At 58.5% G+C, this 16939-nt stretch overlaps 2 protein-coding genes across 2 annotated transcripts; one reads left to right on the forward strand and one right to left on the reverse strand.

Moving 5' to 3' along the window:
• Window positions 1-1855: 1855 nt before the first annotated feature.
• LOC104696905 (protein FAM32A-like) lies at window positions 1856-3730 on the forward strand. Its single transcript, XM_010411426.4, has 2 exons — window positions 1856-3358; window positions 3448-3730. Exons 1-2 carry the CDS (start codon window positions 3167-3169, stop codon window positions 3568-3570), a joined length of 315 nt encoding a protein of 104 aa, XP_010409728.1. The 5' UTR covers window positions 1856-3166; the 3' UTR covers window positions 3571-3730.
• Window positions 3731-4931: 1201 nt separating this feature from the next.
• On the reverse strand, window positions 4932-14517 carry LOC104696904 (AN1-type zinc finger protein 5-like). Its single transcript, XM_039566167.1, has 7 exons — window positions 14465-14517; window positions 13883-14165; window positions 12636-12809; window positions 11528-11621; window positions 10629-10747; window positions 9093-9203; window positions 4932-7376 (listed from the first exon to the last, which is right to left on the reverse strand). The coding sequence occupies exons 3-7, from the start codon at window positions 12784-12786 to the stop codon at window positions 7228-7230; spliced, it is 624 nt and encodes a 207-aa protein (XP_039422101.1). The 5' UTR covers window positions 12787-12809; window positions 13883-14165; window positions 14465-14517; the 3' UTR covers window positions 4932-7227.
• Between the last annotated feature and the right edge of the window lie 2422 nt (window positions 14518-16939).

Below are 16939 nucleotides of genomic sequence, written 5' to 3' on the forward strand. Positions count from 1 at the left end.
GACAAACGTGCTCCCCCAGTGTCCCCCGCCTCGAGCACCCCCGCAGCTCGCAGCCCCCACCGAGCCCACGCAGCCCCCCCCCCCCCCCCAAATCAAACCTCCTGCCACATTCGCCAGCCCCCGCGGCGGGGGCGAGGACAAGCGCAGGATCGCACACACACCACCCCCACAGCAGCCACACGGCTGCTGGGACAAAGGACACGGCTCCCCCGGGGCCACCTAGGTGCCGGCACAAGCGTGCGGGAGTGCCGAGCTCCCGAGGAAAAAGGGGAAAGGGGAGAGAAAGACGGAGAAGGAAAAAAAAAAAAAAAAAGAAGAAGAAAGAAAGAAAGAAAGAAAAAAAAAGCAACTATTTTCTGCAAGTTTGGGCACAGGCTTGAGCTGAGGAATGTCAAACCAGCCCACACCCCGAGGAATTCGCTCCATCTGCTTCCGAAGGGCTGGGAAAGGGGAGGAAGGGGTGGAAGAGGGATATGGCACTGAAGCTGAGATACGGCACTAAAATATGGCAAAATACTGGGAGTGAAGGGTGCCCCGTGCCCCGGGGGAGACCAGGACCCCCTCGGGCTGGTGACCATCCACAGCAGGGCCGGGGCTGGTGTCACACCTGGCACGTGGCACCCCAGGTTTGGCACCCCATGTGCCACTGGGACCAGCCGCCGTGGGTGGGCAGCCCTGCCCGGCCCCTGCCCTCTCCCCACGCCTGCTGTGGGGGCCCGACCCACCACACACACACTGACCCCACACCCACTGACCCCACACCCACCCCACAGCCACACAGGGGGCATCCACACCGTACCCAGCCACTGACCCCTGTGCGACCCCCCCCACTGACTGCTGGGTGCTCCCCCCTCCCTGATAGGCATGGGACCCCCATCCCACACACACTGACCGGGGTGGCCCTTCCCCCCACTGCCTGCTTTTAGCCTCCCTCCCACCACTGACCCCTCCCCACCAACCCACCCGTGTGGCTCCCCCACCACTGACCTTCTCCCCTCACTGTCCCAGGGTGGCCCTCTCGCTTTGCTGACAAGCACGGAGACCCCCCGACCCCACTCACATTGGCCCGTGGGGGCCCCCGCGACTGCTGCGGGCCTCGATCTCCTCCCTGATCGCTGGGGGACCCTCCCCAAACACACACTGGCCAGCGGGACCCCTCCCCGCTCACGGGGGTGTGTCCCCCACAGCCCCACCGGACCCGTACAGGCCCCCCGACCTCCTCGAGCCCCCTCCCGACCACGGAGGAGCCCCCACGGGCACACACAGACCCGCGTGGGTCTCCCCCTGCCCCCACCGCCTGCCGTGGGACACCCCGACCACCGTAAGCCTCTCCCGACTGCTGGGCGTGGTTCTCACACACACTGACCACACTGACCGGCCCCCCTTCCACTCACCGGCGTGGACCTTTCACCTCTCACTGCCTACTGGGAGGGTCCCACACCTCCACTGACCCGCGCGCGGCCCCCCACAAACACACACTGACCACTGTGTCCCCCCCACAGTGCCCAGCGTGACCTCCCCCGGCAGCCCTGGGCCTCCCCTCCCTCTGGCCGCGTTGTGGGACCCCCCACAAACACACACCGACCGCCCCCCGCCACCGCCGCCGCTGGACGACGGGACCCCGATCCCTGCAGGCCCACCCCGTGTGCCCCCCCCCTGCCCGGTACCTGCACATTCTCCCGGCCCCCCGGCCCCCGGCCCCGTTCGGCGCTGCCCGAGGCCCCGCGGCCGCTGAGGCCTCCCAGGCGGGGGCGGCGCTTGCCCCGCCCCGACCGGAAGTGACGCCATCGCCCCGCGCCCGTTGCCATGGGAACAGCGCGGTCGCCCCGGCGCCTCATGGCGGGCCGCGGCGTGGCCCTTCCTCAGTCCCTGGGTCCCGAATGGGGCTGGAAGGGATCTCTGGAGAACATCCAGTCCAACTTTGGCACGTGGAGCAGGTGGGATTGGAATGTCTCCAGAGAGGGAGACTCCACCGCCTCCCTGGGCAGCTGTTCAGTGCCCTGCCACCCTCAGTGTAAAGTTCTTCCTCGTCTCGAGGTGGGACTTCTTGTGGTTTAGTGTATGGCCATTGCACCACTGGAAGGAGTCTGGCACTCACGTGGGAGATATTTATACGGATTGGTGAGATCCCCTCTTGTTGGAAAATATACCAAGTTTAAAATTCTTATTTTATAACTTGAGGAAAGGGCAGTCAATAGCTAACTCATGTAAGCACAGTTAACTATTGGGAGACAGCAAATGTTAGTTCAGACAGCAGATGTTAATTACAAAACCTAAGAAGCTGAATTCACCCTAATCTTGTCAAGATAGAGGGGACAAGGATCATCTCAGAGACCGCTGAATCATTCCTCAAAGGACTACGCATGCCCAGGGAGAAAGGTGAAAAGGGCACTGTGAGGATGACTACTGATCTTCATCAGAGAGACCCCCGAGGAAGAAGAGGAGCGACCACCAGGACACACAGCGTATGCGTGACCCGTATGCTAATGATATTAATGACTTCCAGAAATAATTTGTATAACCACACCTGTCCCAAGGAATGTGATGAATATTCATAATTTAGCCCATAATACTGTGTTGTAGAGAGCACCAGGTGTGTGTGTTTGGAGGAGCAATCCCCACACACCCGGCGCCGAATAAAGCAAACACCCACTTCTCTGACTCTGTCTCTGAAGTGTCTCCTGGCCCGGTTTGGGGCGATTCAAGATCCCCTCCTGTTGGAAAATATACCAAGTTTAAAACTCTTATTTTATAACTTTAGTCACATTTGTTCGCCTTTGCCCCGGGGGAAGGAAGTTTCTTTCCAAAGCATTTTCCCACCAGGTGAGGCCTGATGAGTTTAGCATCTCAGGGGACTGAGAACAGCACAAGAGATAACACAAGAGATAAAGGCCATCAAGGGCCATTGACGAACCATCAGCAAACATCAGCGAACATCTACTCCAGAGCTGCCCTGGTTGGAGACACCTGGTCCGGAAAAGGCTGATAAGGAAATCCAGGAGTGAAGACTTAATTAACATCAGAGGCGAAGAAATCCGTATCCAGTAGGAAACCAGCTACTAAGAGCTGTCCGGCTTGGGACCAATGAAGGTTAAACCAATGGATTTCATGGGTTTTGGACTGCATAAAGCGGGGTCAGAATAGAGAGTAGAAACTGGTAGAGCTCATGGAGCGCGGTCCCCTGCGGCTGAAGGGCAGCGGGGGCGCCCCGGGGGCCGGCAAGCGGAGGAAGAAGAAGAAGAAGGCGAAAGACAAAGCTCAGATCGTGAGCAGCAAGAAGCAGGAGGAGGAGAAGCAGCACGGGCTGGACAAGCGGACCCCGGCGCAGGTGGCCTTCGAGAAGATGCAGGAGAAGCGGGTAAGGCTTTAAAAACCCCCGCCAGCCCTTGGGGCCGCTGAGGGGGCTGCGAGGGCCGGCAGTAAGCGGCCCTTGTGTGTCTCCTGCAGCAAATGGAGCGGATCCTGAAGAAAGCGTCGAAAACCCACAAGCAGCGAGTGGAGGACTTCAACAGGCACTTGGATACTCTGAGTGAGCATTACGACATTCCCAAAGTCAGCTGGACCAAATGACCGGGCTGCTTGTCACGGCTCTGGAGCTGGACTCGTGTTCTGTTTGTATCAAGCAAGGTTGCTGTGTAAATCTGTCTGTTCTCCATCTTGTCTAATGTATCTTCTGAGCTTTTATGACTTTATCCTGTCCTATTTTATAGTCTTGTTTTTTAAAACCAAACATCCAACACTCTCAGTCTTCCTTGGACTAACCAGGCCCAGCTCCCACGGTCTCTCCTCATCACAGAGATGCTCCAGACCCCAAATCATCTTTGGGGCCTCTGCTGGACCCTCTCCAGTAGCTCCTTGTCCTTCTTGTCCCAGAACTGGACACAGCACCCCCGATGTGCCTCACTACGGCCGAGTAGAGGGGCAGCATCGCTCCCTGCCCCGCCGGCCACTCTTCCCGATGCCCCCAGGGTCCCATTGTCCCCCCTGGCCCCAGGACACGCTGCTGGCTCAGGGACAGCTCGTCATCCACCAGGACCCCCAGGTCCTTCTCTGCAGAGCTGCTCTCCAGTGGGTCACCCCCAGCCTGTGCTGGCACTTGGGGTTATCCCTCCCCGGGTGCAGGACCCTACACTCGCCCTTGTTGAACCTCCTCAGGTTTCTCCCCACCCAGCTCTCCCCCAGCCTCTCAAGGTCCCTCTGAATGGCAGCACAGCCTTCAGGTGAATCAGTCACTCCCCCGGCCTGAATCATCATGAAACCTGATCAGGATCCCTTCTATCCCTTCAGCAGGTCGTTTCTAAACAAACTCAACGAGGCCGGACCCAGTACAGAGCCCTGGGGACGGAGCTGACCACAGGTCTCCATGTGGACTCTGCTGTGCTTATCAGGCCCCTCTGAGCTCTGCATTCAGCCAGGCCCTCCCCCCAAATCCATTTATCCCACATTTCCTGAGTCTACCTACGAAGATGTCATGGGAGACAGTGTCCAAAGCCTTGCTGGAGTCAGTCCTGGTGCCAAACACCGCCCGAATGCCCCCACATGGGTATGGGGAGGGGGGGGAGGCTTTGGGGGCCCACGGGGGTCCCACTGCAGCCCAGGGAGGTGACAGCAGCCAAGAAGGAACCCGGGAGGACCTCAGAGCCCCTCAAACCCCAGCCGGAGCTTCCTACTCAGCCAGAAGGGAAGAATCCCAGACTTAGAGAATTGTCAGGGTTGAAGTGACCTCTGGAGATCATCCAGTCCAACCCCTGGTGGATTTGAGATCCGGAGGGTGCAGGTCCAGGGTGCTCTGACCCCCGGCCAGCGCCAGGTACTGTTAATGATGATCCACAGGGAAACTGAGGCACGGAGCCCCACAGCCCCCCTGAAAGAGCCCAGAGCTGAGTGGTGCCCCCACAGACATCCCTGCCTGTAACAGAGCACCCACAGCATCCAAGCAAACTAGACTGTGTTGTATTTACACTCATGGACAGGGAGGAAGGAACAGGGAAAAGGGCGGTGCTGGAGAAGCAGGCGGCTGTGGGCTTTCCCAACGGATCCATGGGAGCTGCTGCACTTCCTCGGGGCTGGTGGCTGCAATTCCTGCTTCCCTTGAGAGGGAGGGATCATCCTCAGCCAAAAGCTCAGTGGCAAACCCAGCCTGGCCACGCATCAGCTCTGTGCTGATGGCCCAGGTGTGTCCAGGGGTAACACGTGCAGCCACTTGCGTGCTCCAGACATAATGTCAATGTTATCCAGAAGGAAAAACCTGAGGAAAAGGCTGGCGAGAGGCAGCCTTGCTCCTCTCTGTGCTCTCTGTGCTGGAGGGGGGGAGTTTGCATCAGTTTGGGAGGATCGGATGCTACCGGTAACACCACAGGATGGCTGGCAGCTGGCACAGCACACACTGCTTTGGCTGGAGCAGACTGGAAAAACCAAACACTCGGAAGGGTCCCCCACCAGCACTGGGGCAGAACTGCCACAAGCAGGGCAGGAAAACAGCCCTTGGAAGGAAGGAGCTGCTGAGATTTCCCCTGGCTGGGCCTGCAGCTCTGCTCTCCGACACCAAGGGAAATGCTTCCAAAGCGTGGGATGGCCAGCAGTGGGACAGAGGCTGCTGCTTGTCCCCCGGGACGCATCCGGATTTCTCTGCTTGTGAGAGCCAGAGCTCCGTAGCCACAGCCCCGCTCCTGGTATTCCCAGGAATCCCCCGGGCATGGAAGAGGCTGTGGCTGTGCCCCAGGAGCCTCTGCCTGAGCTCCAGGTCCTCCCAACAGAGCCCTCTGGGTGCTCTTTCTGGAGCGGTACTGAGATGGCATTTGCCTTTTCCTACACCTCCCTTCGTGTGTGTGTGTGTGTGTGTGTGTGTGTGTGTGCACTCCCAGAGCCTTCCAAGTGCCTTTTGGGGTGCTTGAGGCCTCTGAGTATGTTCACTGTACCCCAAAGTTCTCCCTCTGCCTTCCCTTACACCCCGGAACCCTCCCTGGGCCTTGCAGCACCTCAGGGAATTCTAGGAGTTTCTCAGTGAGCCCAGAGCTCTCCAAGCACCCCTTCCTGCTCCCTGGGGCTCTCCACAGGTGCTTCTGAGCCCCCACCTGGACTTCTGGGCACCCTGGGACCCTCCTTGTGACTTTCCCTGTGCCCCAGTTCCCTCTGTCTGGCTTGCAGAGCATCTCCTGGGGACCTGGCCCCGCCTCTCATCCCACAGGGAGGGAGGAAGCAGGAGAGGGCAGCTGGGTGGGCTCCCCGAGCTCTCCCCATGGCCCACATGGGAGGAGGGGACCCCACTGTCACCTGGATGCAGGGGCAGGTCCAGAAGCAGAGGTGTGGGGACCTGAGCTTTTGTGCACAACCCTGATGAGAGTGACTCGTGTAAGGCAGAAGGCAGGGAGAGAGGAGAAAAGGGAGAGGAGAAAGGGGAGAGGAAAGACGGGAGAGAGGAGAGCAGGCACACACAGTGCTGAGGGACACACACCTTGCTGGGAAAGCAGCCGGGGTGAACCAGGGGTGCTGAAGCAGGAGGCTGGAGCAGGGGTGTCCCTGGCTCCCTCCCTGCAGAGAGAGGCACAAGGCAGCAAGCGGAACCTCCTGGAAGGTCCTGCCCACGTCACTTCAAGCCACAAAATAACTTCCCAGTGCCAGCATCACTGCTCAACCCCCTTGGTGCTTCTCCAACAGCGTCACAGAGGGTGGGGAGGGGGGTCTGGGGTGTTGGAACTACGGAATCAACTTTTCTGCATCTGAGAGCAAACACGTCCCGGGGAGCAGACGGCAGCCTGGCTGCCAGGATCCCCCAGCTCCCGGGTTTACAGGCAGTGGGAACAGAGTCCAGCGGCTGCTCAGGGACTGCGGCCACAAGCCCTGGGTGGTCTGCAGGACTCGGAGCCGCCGGGAAGGGAGAGGCTGCCCGGCAGAGCCCGGCCGCTCACGCCGTGCAAACCACCCGGTAAGAGGCAAGTCTGAAGGTCTTAGCGCTGGAGCAGCAGGGCAGGACGGTCCCTTTTCCTTTGGGAAGCTGGTTGAGAACACATCAGCTGAGCTGTGGCTGTCGGACAGGCAGGAAGGGAGAGGAGGAACACCAACTGACTGCTAGAGGTGCAAGGAGTCCCCATGTCCAGGTGCCGGTTCGTGTGCGCTGCCGGAGTCACCCTCGCACCACTGCAGGGGCTGGGAGGAGGAGGAGGAAGGCTGGGAGGAAGGGGAGGAGCACCAGGCCGCCTGGCTGCAGTTTGAGCTGCTCAGACCCCTTCACAACTTCTGGATCTTCTCGGCAATAACGATGGGGTTTTCCTTGCGGATCTTCTCGGCAGCTTCTGCCTTGTAGTCGTAGGGGCAGGCGTGCATGTCAGAGTACCGGTGAATGGCACAGAACAGGTTCCCGCAGCGGCAGTCGAAGCCTGAGGGGAGGAAGAGCAGGGACAAAGCCACATCAGGCCCCATCCAGCTGGGCAGGAAGGCGGCAGGGCCTGGCTCCTTCCTGCCACGCCAGGAAATGCCACCCATGCAGAGAGAGGGGCAGAGGAGGGGGGGGGCTGCTGTTCCCCACAGGCCAAAGGGACTTTTCATTTGGGGAAGGCCATGGGTGGCTCTTTGCTTTCCTCTGGCTCAGCAGCTCCGCGTGCTTTGGGCAGCCCCAGCTGTCACATGGTGGGAAACGCTCCCAGAGCAGCTGCTGTCCATGTTCCCCGGGGACAAGGGACATGCCAGGCACTGCAGAGTGCCAGATTGCTAATCCAGACCAGGCTCCCCAGGCAGCCTGAGCTGGAGCTGAGCCCTCCGAGCCAGCCCAGCTCCCCAGGGTCACACAGCAGCACCTGGACTGAACAGCAGCAAGCAGGGGAACTGTCACCACGTCAGGATCATGTTTGAGCTCCTTAGGCTTCAAAACTCCCAATGTAGTCACTTCACCCAGGGGCAATGCTCAGAGTGCACACTAACACAGCACCCTGGGAAACCAAGACAGGAGTGAGCAGGGGATGTGCTGCAGGACAGCAGGGAATCTTGCTGCCAGGGAATCATGCTCTGTCCCTTCACATCTTTCCAACCGCAGGCTGTAAAGCCCACAAACACCTTGCTCCAAGGTGCCAGTTTACTCCTCTTTGAGAGAACTCATTTTATCCTAAATGCCCTGAATTCACAGGAGTTCTCTGCAAGCTGAATCCTAAAGAAGGGAACTTCTCATAGTTTAAAGCTCTTAAGGAAACACTCATCCAGGAAAACAATCCTCTCTGCAACCTGAAGGCTGGGCACAGAGTACCCTGCCCAGTTCCAGGTTTATAGACCCACCCCTATTCTAGGACAGTGCCTGTGGATTTCCAGGCAAGCTCAGGCTACAACTTCCCAGTCCAGACTTTGCCAAAGCCTCTTATATCCATGCAAACAGCCAGTCCCTGGCTGCTGGATGCACCAAGGAGGCTACAGAAGCAAGTGCTCTGCCAGAACAGCATGACCTGCACAGCTCCAGAGTCAACTTTTTTCCAGGGAAGCACTAAATGCCAGAGATAATTTAGGAGAATTATGTTTTTATTAACAAACCACAGCCAAATGAATTGCTTCACTTTCCAGGAGCAGTTTTCCCACTGATAGCAGTGCCCTGACACCATCCCAGCACTTCTCTCTGGCTTTACAGGCTGCATGCTGAGAGCCATCCTGCTCTCAGGAAGCTAAGAGTGGAAATCAGGCAGCATTAACAAATGGGATGAGCCTTGGAGAGGGATTTTTCATTTGGGTCTAACTCAGTTCATGTCACTGTTACGAAAGCTTTACCGCAGACCTGACCGGGAGCAGATTCCGATCCACAGCGAGCTCTGCCTTCCTCGACAGCAGCTTTTGCCAAGAAGCAGAGACAACAAAGAGGTGCTGCTGCATCCAATCCTCCTTTCAAGGGCTGCCAGGACCCTGGCAGCGAGTGGGATGTTCTCCAGGCTGTTGCCTCAGCCAGTGCTGTCGCAGGTTGGAGCTCCCCTCCCTCCTCTCCTGATGGATTTGGGGGCAACCTCCAACCTCTGACCCCCCAAACCCAGTGGCACCGCAGCACTAGCAGATGTGCTCACAGGGCTCTCACTCTGGACTGCTTAGGGCACAGGGAAGCTTTCCCAGAGCCAGGCACTTACCAGTCAGCCCAATCTTCTTCCGGCAGGTGAAGCAGCGATTCTTCTTCGGTTTTGGTTTTTCCGAAGCCGTCTTGCCCTCAGCCGTGTTCTGGGATATCTCAAGCAGGGTACCTGAAACAGAGGCAAGAGTTTTGCTACCCTTCTTGATAAACCAAACGTTCATTTTATTACAGGAGCTGCTTGAGGCTCTAATGACTCTCCATGTGCACACTGCCCTGGCTGACATACCCCCAACTGTGAGATTTGCCTTGTTCCACAGAGATCCCCACCTCACAGCTTTCTCTCTGTTTCAAATGCCTTAAATCCAAGGCTGGAGTGGCCACTGGACACTGGATAGTCACTACAGCTCAGCTGCTGTACAGCAACACAGCTGTCAGCTGAGCCCACAGTTAATCTTCGTAGGGAGAAGAAAAAAGTTAACCCCTTGTAAGTACTACTGATTATTTTTGCTGACTCTTATGTAAGTGTTCCCCATATGTAGGTCTTAGAACGCTTTACACAGATATCCATCACTGCCTCTAATCTACCAAAGGGAAAACTGAGCTCTCAAAGCCAGATTGTTAAAGGTCACTGATGCTTAGCAGGATTTCCTCCAGCACCTAAGCAGGTTAGAGAAGTCAACAGGAGGGAGTAGCTCCAACTGCTCGTTGGAGCACCTGTGGTGCAGGCTGCTCTGAGGAGACAAAAGAGAGACAGCTTTGTGGAGCTGACCCTAAACAGCCTCCTAAAAACTACACAGGCAGAAGAAAGGGGCAGGCTCTCCCAAGCCTCTTTTTACGGTCTCTCACCTGCCTGTTGTAAATTGTCTCCTGGGCTTGCAGGCAAGGGATTACCAAACCCAAAATGCCCAGCCATGTGTGGTGACTAGAGCCTGGCTTTTTAGCAACCAACAGCTCCTGGGTTTTTTTAGCTTTCAATGCAAGCAAGCTGTCAGCTGAGCAAAGGAGGGTGTCTGCATGCAGGATCACGGGCTTATGGCATCAGCTGGAGGATGTGCCACGCTGGGCAACGACTCTGGTGTGCCTCAATCACGTCAGGGCACCCACTGTGTAACACTCCCCCAAGGGACAGGTGCCCCCATCACACGGGGTGACAACAACGGGCCTCCACTACCCCCAGGCACTGTCACAAACGAGTCTCCCTTCTCCAAGACTCGGGTGGATCCGTCTCCCTTCCTCCCCCTCGGGAGCTGGCAGGGGAGTGCCGCCAGCAGCAGCCACGTCAGGCTGTGGGACGCTCCGGGCTCGCTGCCATTCCCTGGGAGAGGCGTCATGGAAGATTATCCTCCTGCCAGCCACTCGAGGGCTGGCAGCCACTCAGCCCTCAGCCCACAGAGAAATCTCTATCAGCCTGCCCTCAGGCACAGCATTTGCTCTCCTCCCTGTCACCAAAACAAGAGTTTCCTCTTCAGCTCTTAGGTGTGCCTTTACACGGGAGGGGACACACCCCGGGGTCAGCAGCTGTCCCTGCTGCTCCAGTGGACTCCTGAGCTCGGTGTCACTCAGACCTGTGAAAAGGCCAAAACAACCACCCTACCTGATGAGGAAGAAGCTGATGAGGCTTCATCTGTCTTGCTGAATTCCTCTGTCTCATTGCTGGTTTCCTCTCTGGATATGCTCATGGCCGTCATCTGATGGGTCACAGGAGTCTGAGCGCTGGGAGCATGTGCAGCAGACAAACAAAAAGAGAAAACACAAGTATCTTCATTTGATGGACAGTTATGTGGGAGAGACCTTCAGCCCTTAAAGTTTATTTCCTTATATTCAAAAGTAGGTCAGGAGTACAGCGGGTCAATCCCCCAGAAGATCTGGGATCAAAGTTCTTTATAGACATAAATGGAACGAATCTGTGATGATCTCAGTTTCCTTTTCCACCCAATTATATCTCAAAGCCCATCCAAACAAGTCCAGGGGCAGGGAAACAGAGTTATGAGTCAGGGCTGTAATGTGATGGTAGAGTTCAGGGCAGCTCTGTCCTCCTTCCCATCAAACAGACCCAAGGTCTCTAATCCTGCTGTCACAGCTTCCAGACTGGGTCAGCAGCAGGTGCTTTCACTTAGAATCACATGATATCCTGAGTTGATGATCCTCATGATCCTTTCAAGTCCAACTCTTGACCCTGGACAGGAAAACCCCAAAAATCCCACTGCTTGCGACTGACTGAGCAGAAGTCGAACAGCTGAACAGAGCAAGGGACAGACAAGGTGCACTGGCTCCAGGAGATCCAAGATGCCACTGAATCTACTACCAACCCTCTGGTACACATCAGACAGCAGCAGGGACATCTCAATCTTACAAATAAACCAGAGTCACAATGCAGAGCTTACCCAGCTCGTTTACAGACTGGCCACATGAAGGATGACAGCCTGTCCCTTGTATCCCAGAGCTGGATTTTAGCAGGGTTTAGATCCCCTCCCCTCCAGACTCTGCCCCTACCTGGCTTTTGCATCCTCAGGTGTGGAGTCTCCCTCCGCGCGTTGTCCTGCGATCGCCTCGGAAGCCATGGGGCTGCTGCTGGGACCACTGGGTGCTACAACACAAGGGCAGGCTTGGTCAAGTCTCTGAGAAGGGTCAGCAAGTTCCTCAGGTGCTTGACAGCCAAGGAGAAAGCAGAATGAGCACTTCCAGCAGGTTTTATGCTCCTGTTCCCTACTGGAGCTGGAAGAGCACACCCCTGTTGGGATCACTCCCATATCCCTGTTCCTACACCCTCCCCTCCAAATTTGTGCATGGGACTCTGTGGGGTTAACAGACCAGGGCTGTCTGGACCCTGAACCCAATGGCACTTTGCAACTTCTCCAAGGTCTAAGAACCAGATCCTCATCTGCTGAAAGGAACCAGCTTCAGCAGACACGTGTGGGTTTGCGTCAGCTGAGGATCTAAGTTGGGGTCCTAAGAAAAACTCTTTGTCAAGAAAAGTCACGTTCCTGAGCATATTTTGTGTGGGTGACTCGAGGAAAGCCATGATTACCCTCAGGAATAAACTGTGGAAGAACCCTCAGAGGCATTTCTCACGCTGTACATGGGGCATCTGCACAAACCCCCAGCAAAAGAAATCCCTGCTCACGTTGCAGAGAGCATCCTTCCCCTGCTCCCATCCCAACTGCAAGAAACAAAAAAAGTCATGTCACACTGTTAAGGTAAGAAAATTATACAGATAGGCCAAATAAAAGTTCATTGTGGGGCTTTGTCATGGCTCCCAGCAGTCAGCTCCTACCTCAGGGAGCAGGAAATAGCTAAAAGCTGGGATCGCCATGACCACACAGGAAATTTTACAGTCTACTGGAAGGTGCTGGCTGGGTTCATAAACTGGTGAGACTGGGAAGAAAACAACTGCCCCACCTGACGGGGAACAGAAATGCTCGAGGGCGTGGGCCCTTGACCTAGAACCTTGGGTATGCATGGAAAGGGAAAGATGATTTTTACCAGGAGGGAGTAAATCTGCTGGCAGCCAGGTACCAGTGCCGTGCTCTGTCGCAGTTGCTGAACACAGTTTGTATCCAGACACCCATTTAAGACAGATTTCCAAAAAAAAATCCTCTACCTGGAGGGCTTATCCGGTCACTGCTCTGCTGCCTCTGCAGGAACTCCTTATAGCACACGGAGCACATCCCGTTGGTGCGGGGGCTGCCATAGAACCCGCAGCCCGTGGTACACAGCAGAGGCACCTGCGTCTGGTTTGTCTCCTGAGCCATCCTCGCTCCTCTGAGGCACCGAGCTACAACCAGGAAGCAAAAATAAACCCGGGACAGCTGTGAGGGCCGGAGCGCTCGGGCATTGTGTGCTGCAGCTGATCAGGAAGGAGCACAAAGGATCCCAAGAGAGCCCGGTTCCCGCACGTGCACAACAACACGACCCCAGGCCCTCGAGCGCTCGGGGCTCCTAAAATCCGTGTCCTGGAGCCCTGAGCCACCCCCAGAGCTCGGCGGCCAGGAGTTGCCCAGAGCCAGGAAAGCCAACAGGAAGCTGGCTCCTGGTTCTCCCTCCTGCACCATGAGGCTCCCTACACTCCCGGTGACAGACGAGCACATCAGACCCGAACAATCTGCTCTCCACCCGTACGAGATGAGCCCCCACAGCACTACTGATGCCCCCTGTGAACACCCACACCTCCAACGCCCAGTGCAGGCCCAGTCAGTCACATTTTGGTTTTCATTTCAAGCCTGGTTTAGTTTTTTAATTCTCAGGAAGATGACGCAAGCGATGCAAAAAGAACCCACTGACGCTCTGTTCTGACATACGTGGGTAAGGGGAACATTAACATGGTTAGGCTGGAAATTAAGGATACAGTTTTCTTTCCAGCAGCAAGATGCAATTCCAGAACACCTTCCCAGGAAAAACAGCTGACACAGTGGAACCTGATTTTAAATTTAATCTTAATAATTTCTCTCTGGATCACATGCAGTTACCTCCAACCCCAGGAATCGGCCCCTTCCAGCCACACACGGTGTAGCATTTACAGGGCCAAACCCACCGCAGCGCTCCAAATGAGAACCATGAGGCACAAACAAAAACCACACACAATTCCAATGTGTGTGGACAACGTGGCTGCAGCCGGTCTAGCTCTGACACAGAACAAGGGGAGAGGATGTGTGCAGGACCATGGTGGGTGCGGGTGGCTCCAGCTCGGGCACAAAGCCACGGCGTTGGTACCAGGAGCTCCCAGCAGTGCTGCCTTTGTGGGATACACAAAGTACCCACCACATCCCAGCCAGCTCTGCCGCTTCCCTTCCTGCTCCTACAAAACTTGCTTCACCAAGGGAATAAACAAGAGGAACACGAAACCATTACCCTGCCAAGGAGCGCTCCCGTGGGACGGAACCGGATCACCTCTGGTTTATTCCTCCTCGTCCTCAGCTGGGGGATGCGGGTTTCGGCTCCGCACCCGGGGGTCCCTCGCAGAGCTCAGACCAGCGCTCCCATCACCGCACCGGGATCCTCCCGGCCCGAACCGGCCTCTCCTCGGGCACTCGCAGCGAGGGCAGCCCCGGTAGCAGTGGATCCCTCGGGGGTCCCGGCTGGCGCCCGCTGCCACACGGACAAACCTTCGGGAGCTGCTGTCGATCGAGCGTCCCTGCAGAAAGACGGGGCCGCGGGCTCAGCCCTCCCCGAGCGCCGCACGGCCCAGCCGGCCGGCCGGCCCGAGCCGCGGCCCCCGCCGTGCCCGGGCGGCCCGGGGTGGCCGGGACCCCCCTCCCGGCCGGGGACAGACCCCCGCCCGCCCCCTCCCGCGGCTGGCCGCGGCCCGCCACCCCCCCCGCGGCCGGGCCCCGCGCCCCGCTCCCGGCCCGCGGCGCTAATCGAGGCCGAGGCTCCGCGGCCTGCGCGGAGCGGGAGCCCCGGGCCGGGCCCCGCTCGCCGGGCCCCACTCACCGGCGGCGGAGGAGGGCGGGCGGCCCCGGGCCGGGCCGGGCCGGCCCCGGGAGGCTCAGGCGGGCGGCGGGCAGGGAGCGCTGCCGGGAAACATGGCGGGCGCGGGCCCCGAGCGCCTCCCCCGGGGAGGGCCCGGGACGGGGGGACGGGACGGGGGGGACGCGAGGCCTGGGACGGCGCCGGGGGTGGAGGTGTGCCCCGGGGACGGGGGGCGATAGGCTGCGACACCCCCGGTACAGGGCGGGGGTGTAGGGGAGGGGGCTGGAGTGTGGGTGTGCTCCAGCAATAGGGGAGGGGGCTGTGAACCGCCGGCTGTAAGGACAAGAGTAAAGGTGTGCTCCGGGAATAGCGGAGAGGGCTGTGACACCTCCCTCCCCCGGCTATAGGGACTGGGGCATAGGGGAGGGAGCTGGGGTATTGGTGTGCTTCAGCAACAGGGGAGATGGCTGTGACCCCCTGGTTATAGGGACTGGGGTATAGGTGTGCCCTGGCTATAAGGGAGGGAGCTCTGACCCCCTTGGCTATCGGGCGGGGTTATAGGTGTGCCCCATCTACAGCTGAGGAGGTTGAGACCCTCCTGTGAGTATGTCGGGTGGGACACAGCCAGACTCGCCTGTAGAGAGAGGGATCTGGGAGCCCCTGCTGGAGGGGCTGGGTCACAATCAGACCCAGGCTGTAGGAAGGGGGCGAGACCCTTGTTCCTCAAGCTATTGGGGCTGGGCTCCAGATATTCCATGACTGTAGAGCCTGGGACACTGCTGGGCTTCAGCTGTAGGGCAGAGGACTGGGGACATGGCTGTAGCTTCTGGGGGGACAGCACTCTGCTCCCCCCCATCCACAGGGGCGGGATGCAGCCGGCTCTACCCCAGCGGTCGGAGCGGGGCTGGGACCCCCAGCTCTGGGTCTGGGGCCATACACCGTCCATAGTGTGGATGGGTGGGATGCTTCAGGGGTCTCCAGCTGGAAAGAATTCCCGGCTACAAACCGTTCCTGTCGCTCTTCACCAAGCGCTGGATGATGTGAGGGTTTATTCAATCAAAGCTTTGCTCAGGTGGCCCAGCTGGTCACGGAGCCCATTCACTTCTGAGCTTGTGTGCCCAGCCTTGAATCCAGGACTCTCCTCCGAGCCCGCGTGTCTGTGCCGGGGGTCCAGGACTCTCCTCCGAGCCCGTGCCACGGGTCCAGTCCTCGCCACGGCCATCGCGATGGGGTTCCCCGGGGATGACCCCGCAGGAGAAAACGCCCGCTGCCAGCTGAGCTGGGGCTGGGGAACACCGAGGAGCAAAACCCCCGGAAAGCCACGGCCAAGCCCTGCTCGGGAGTCTCCCCAGCACCTCCCTACCCAGGGGGACTACAAAGAGCTTTACCCTGAGCTTCGGCGGGCTGGGCGCGGGGTTCGGCTCGGTTTTGGTTTGAGGAGAGGCGCGGGCCGGGCTCCGCTCTCGGGGTGCCCTTGCGGAACCTTCGGGGCAGCACAAAGGTCCTTGCCGGGACATGTTGGGGCATTTCCCACCCGGGCACCCCCGGACAGGGGCCGCGCGGCCACCAGGTGGCACCAGGAAGCCACGGACGTGGGCGCAGGGACCCGCAGAGGGTGGGCACACAGGTACATAGAGATGGTGGGCACACAGGTACCCACAGAGGTGGGCACACAGGTACATAGAGATGGTGGGTGCACGAGTACCAGGGGAAGGTGAAAGTACAGATACCCGGGATGGTGAGTGCACAGGTACCCACCCAGGGTGGGCACACGGGTTCCCATAGAGGTGGGCACACAGTTACCTGGGGATGGTGAATGCACAGGGAAGGTTTGTGCGTGAGTAACCAGGGAAGGTGTGTGCCCTGGTAACGGAGGGGGTGGGCGTAGAGGTGCCCATGAAAGGTGAGGGCACAGGTAACTCACTCACCCTCACCTGCAGCCTCCCAGGCATCCCTCGCTCACTGCCAGCCCCATGCTCCAGCCAGCCCTACAGAGGGGATCCCTGGACCCTACTTTGTTAATGAGGGCCGCTCAGCTAACAAGGCTCCCTTGGCTAATGAGGGTCCCTTGGCTATTGCAGACCAGGGGTCCTGGGGCTGCCAGCTCCAGCACAAAGTGCCCCTGGCTCTTGGGGCTCCCCATGCACCCTCTGGTGCTGCTGTCCCTCTCCCCAGGCCCTTCAGCTTTGGGGGTCAGGGCACCTTTTGGGGGGACAAAGCCCCAGCAGCCCGGCTGGGTAGGTGGAGCACAAGGGCTGCTCTGTGAGAGCAATTACAAGGGGACTGGGAGGTCCCTGACCTTGGGGACTCTGAGATCCCACCCGTGGCCAGGGCAGCATGGCAGGAGCTGGGGACACCGTGCTGGGGAGGCGGGGGGCACGCAGAGCAGGGCAGGCCGGGCAGTGGGATATTAATACACATCTTCCCGTGATGCTCTGGCACAATTTTCAGAGCCAAAGCCGGAGGGAGTTCCTGGCCGACACAGCCAGGGTTTGT

Source organism: Corvus cornix, chromosome 28, assembly GCF_000738735.6.
Source record: "Corvus cornix cornix isolate S_Up_H32 chromosome 28, ASM73873v5, whole genome shotgun sequence".
Taxonomy (NCBI): domain Eukaryota; kingdom Metazoa; phylum Chordata; class Aves; order Passeriformes; family Corvidae; genus Corvus; species Corvus cornix.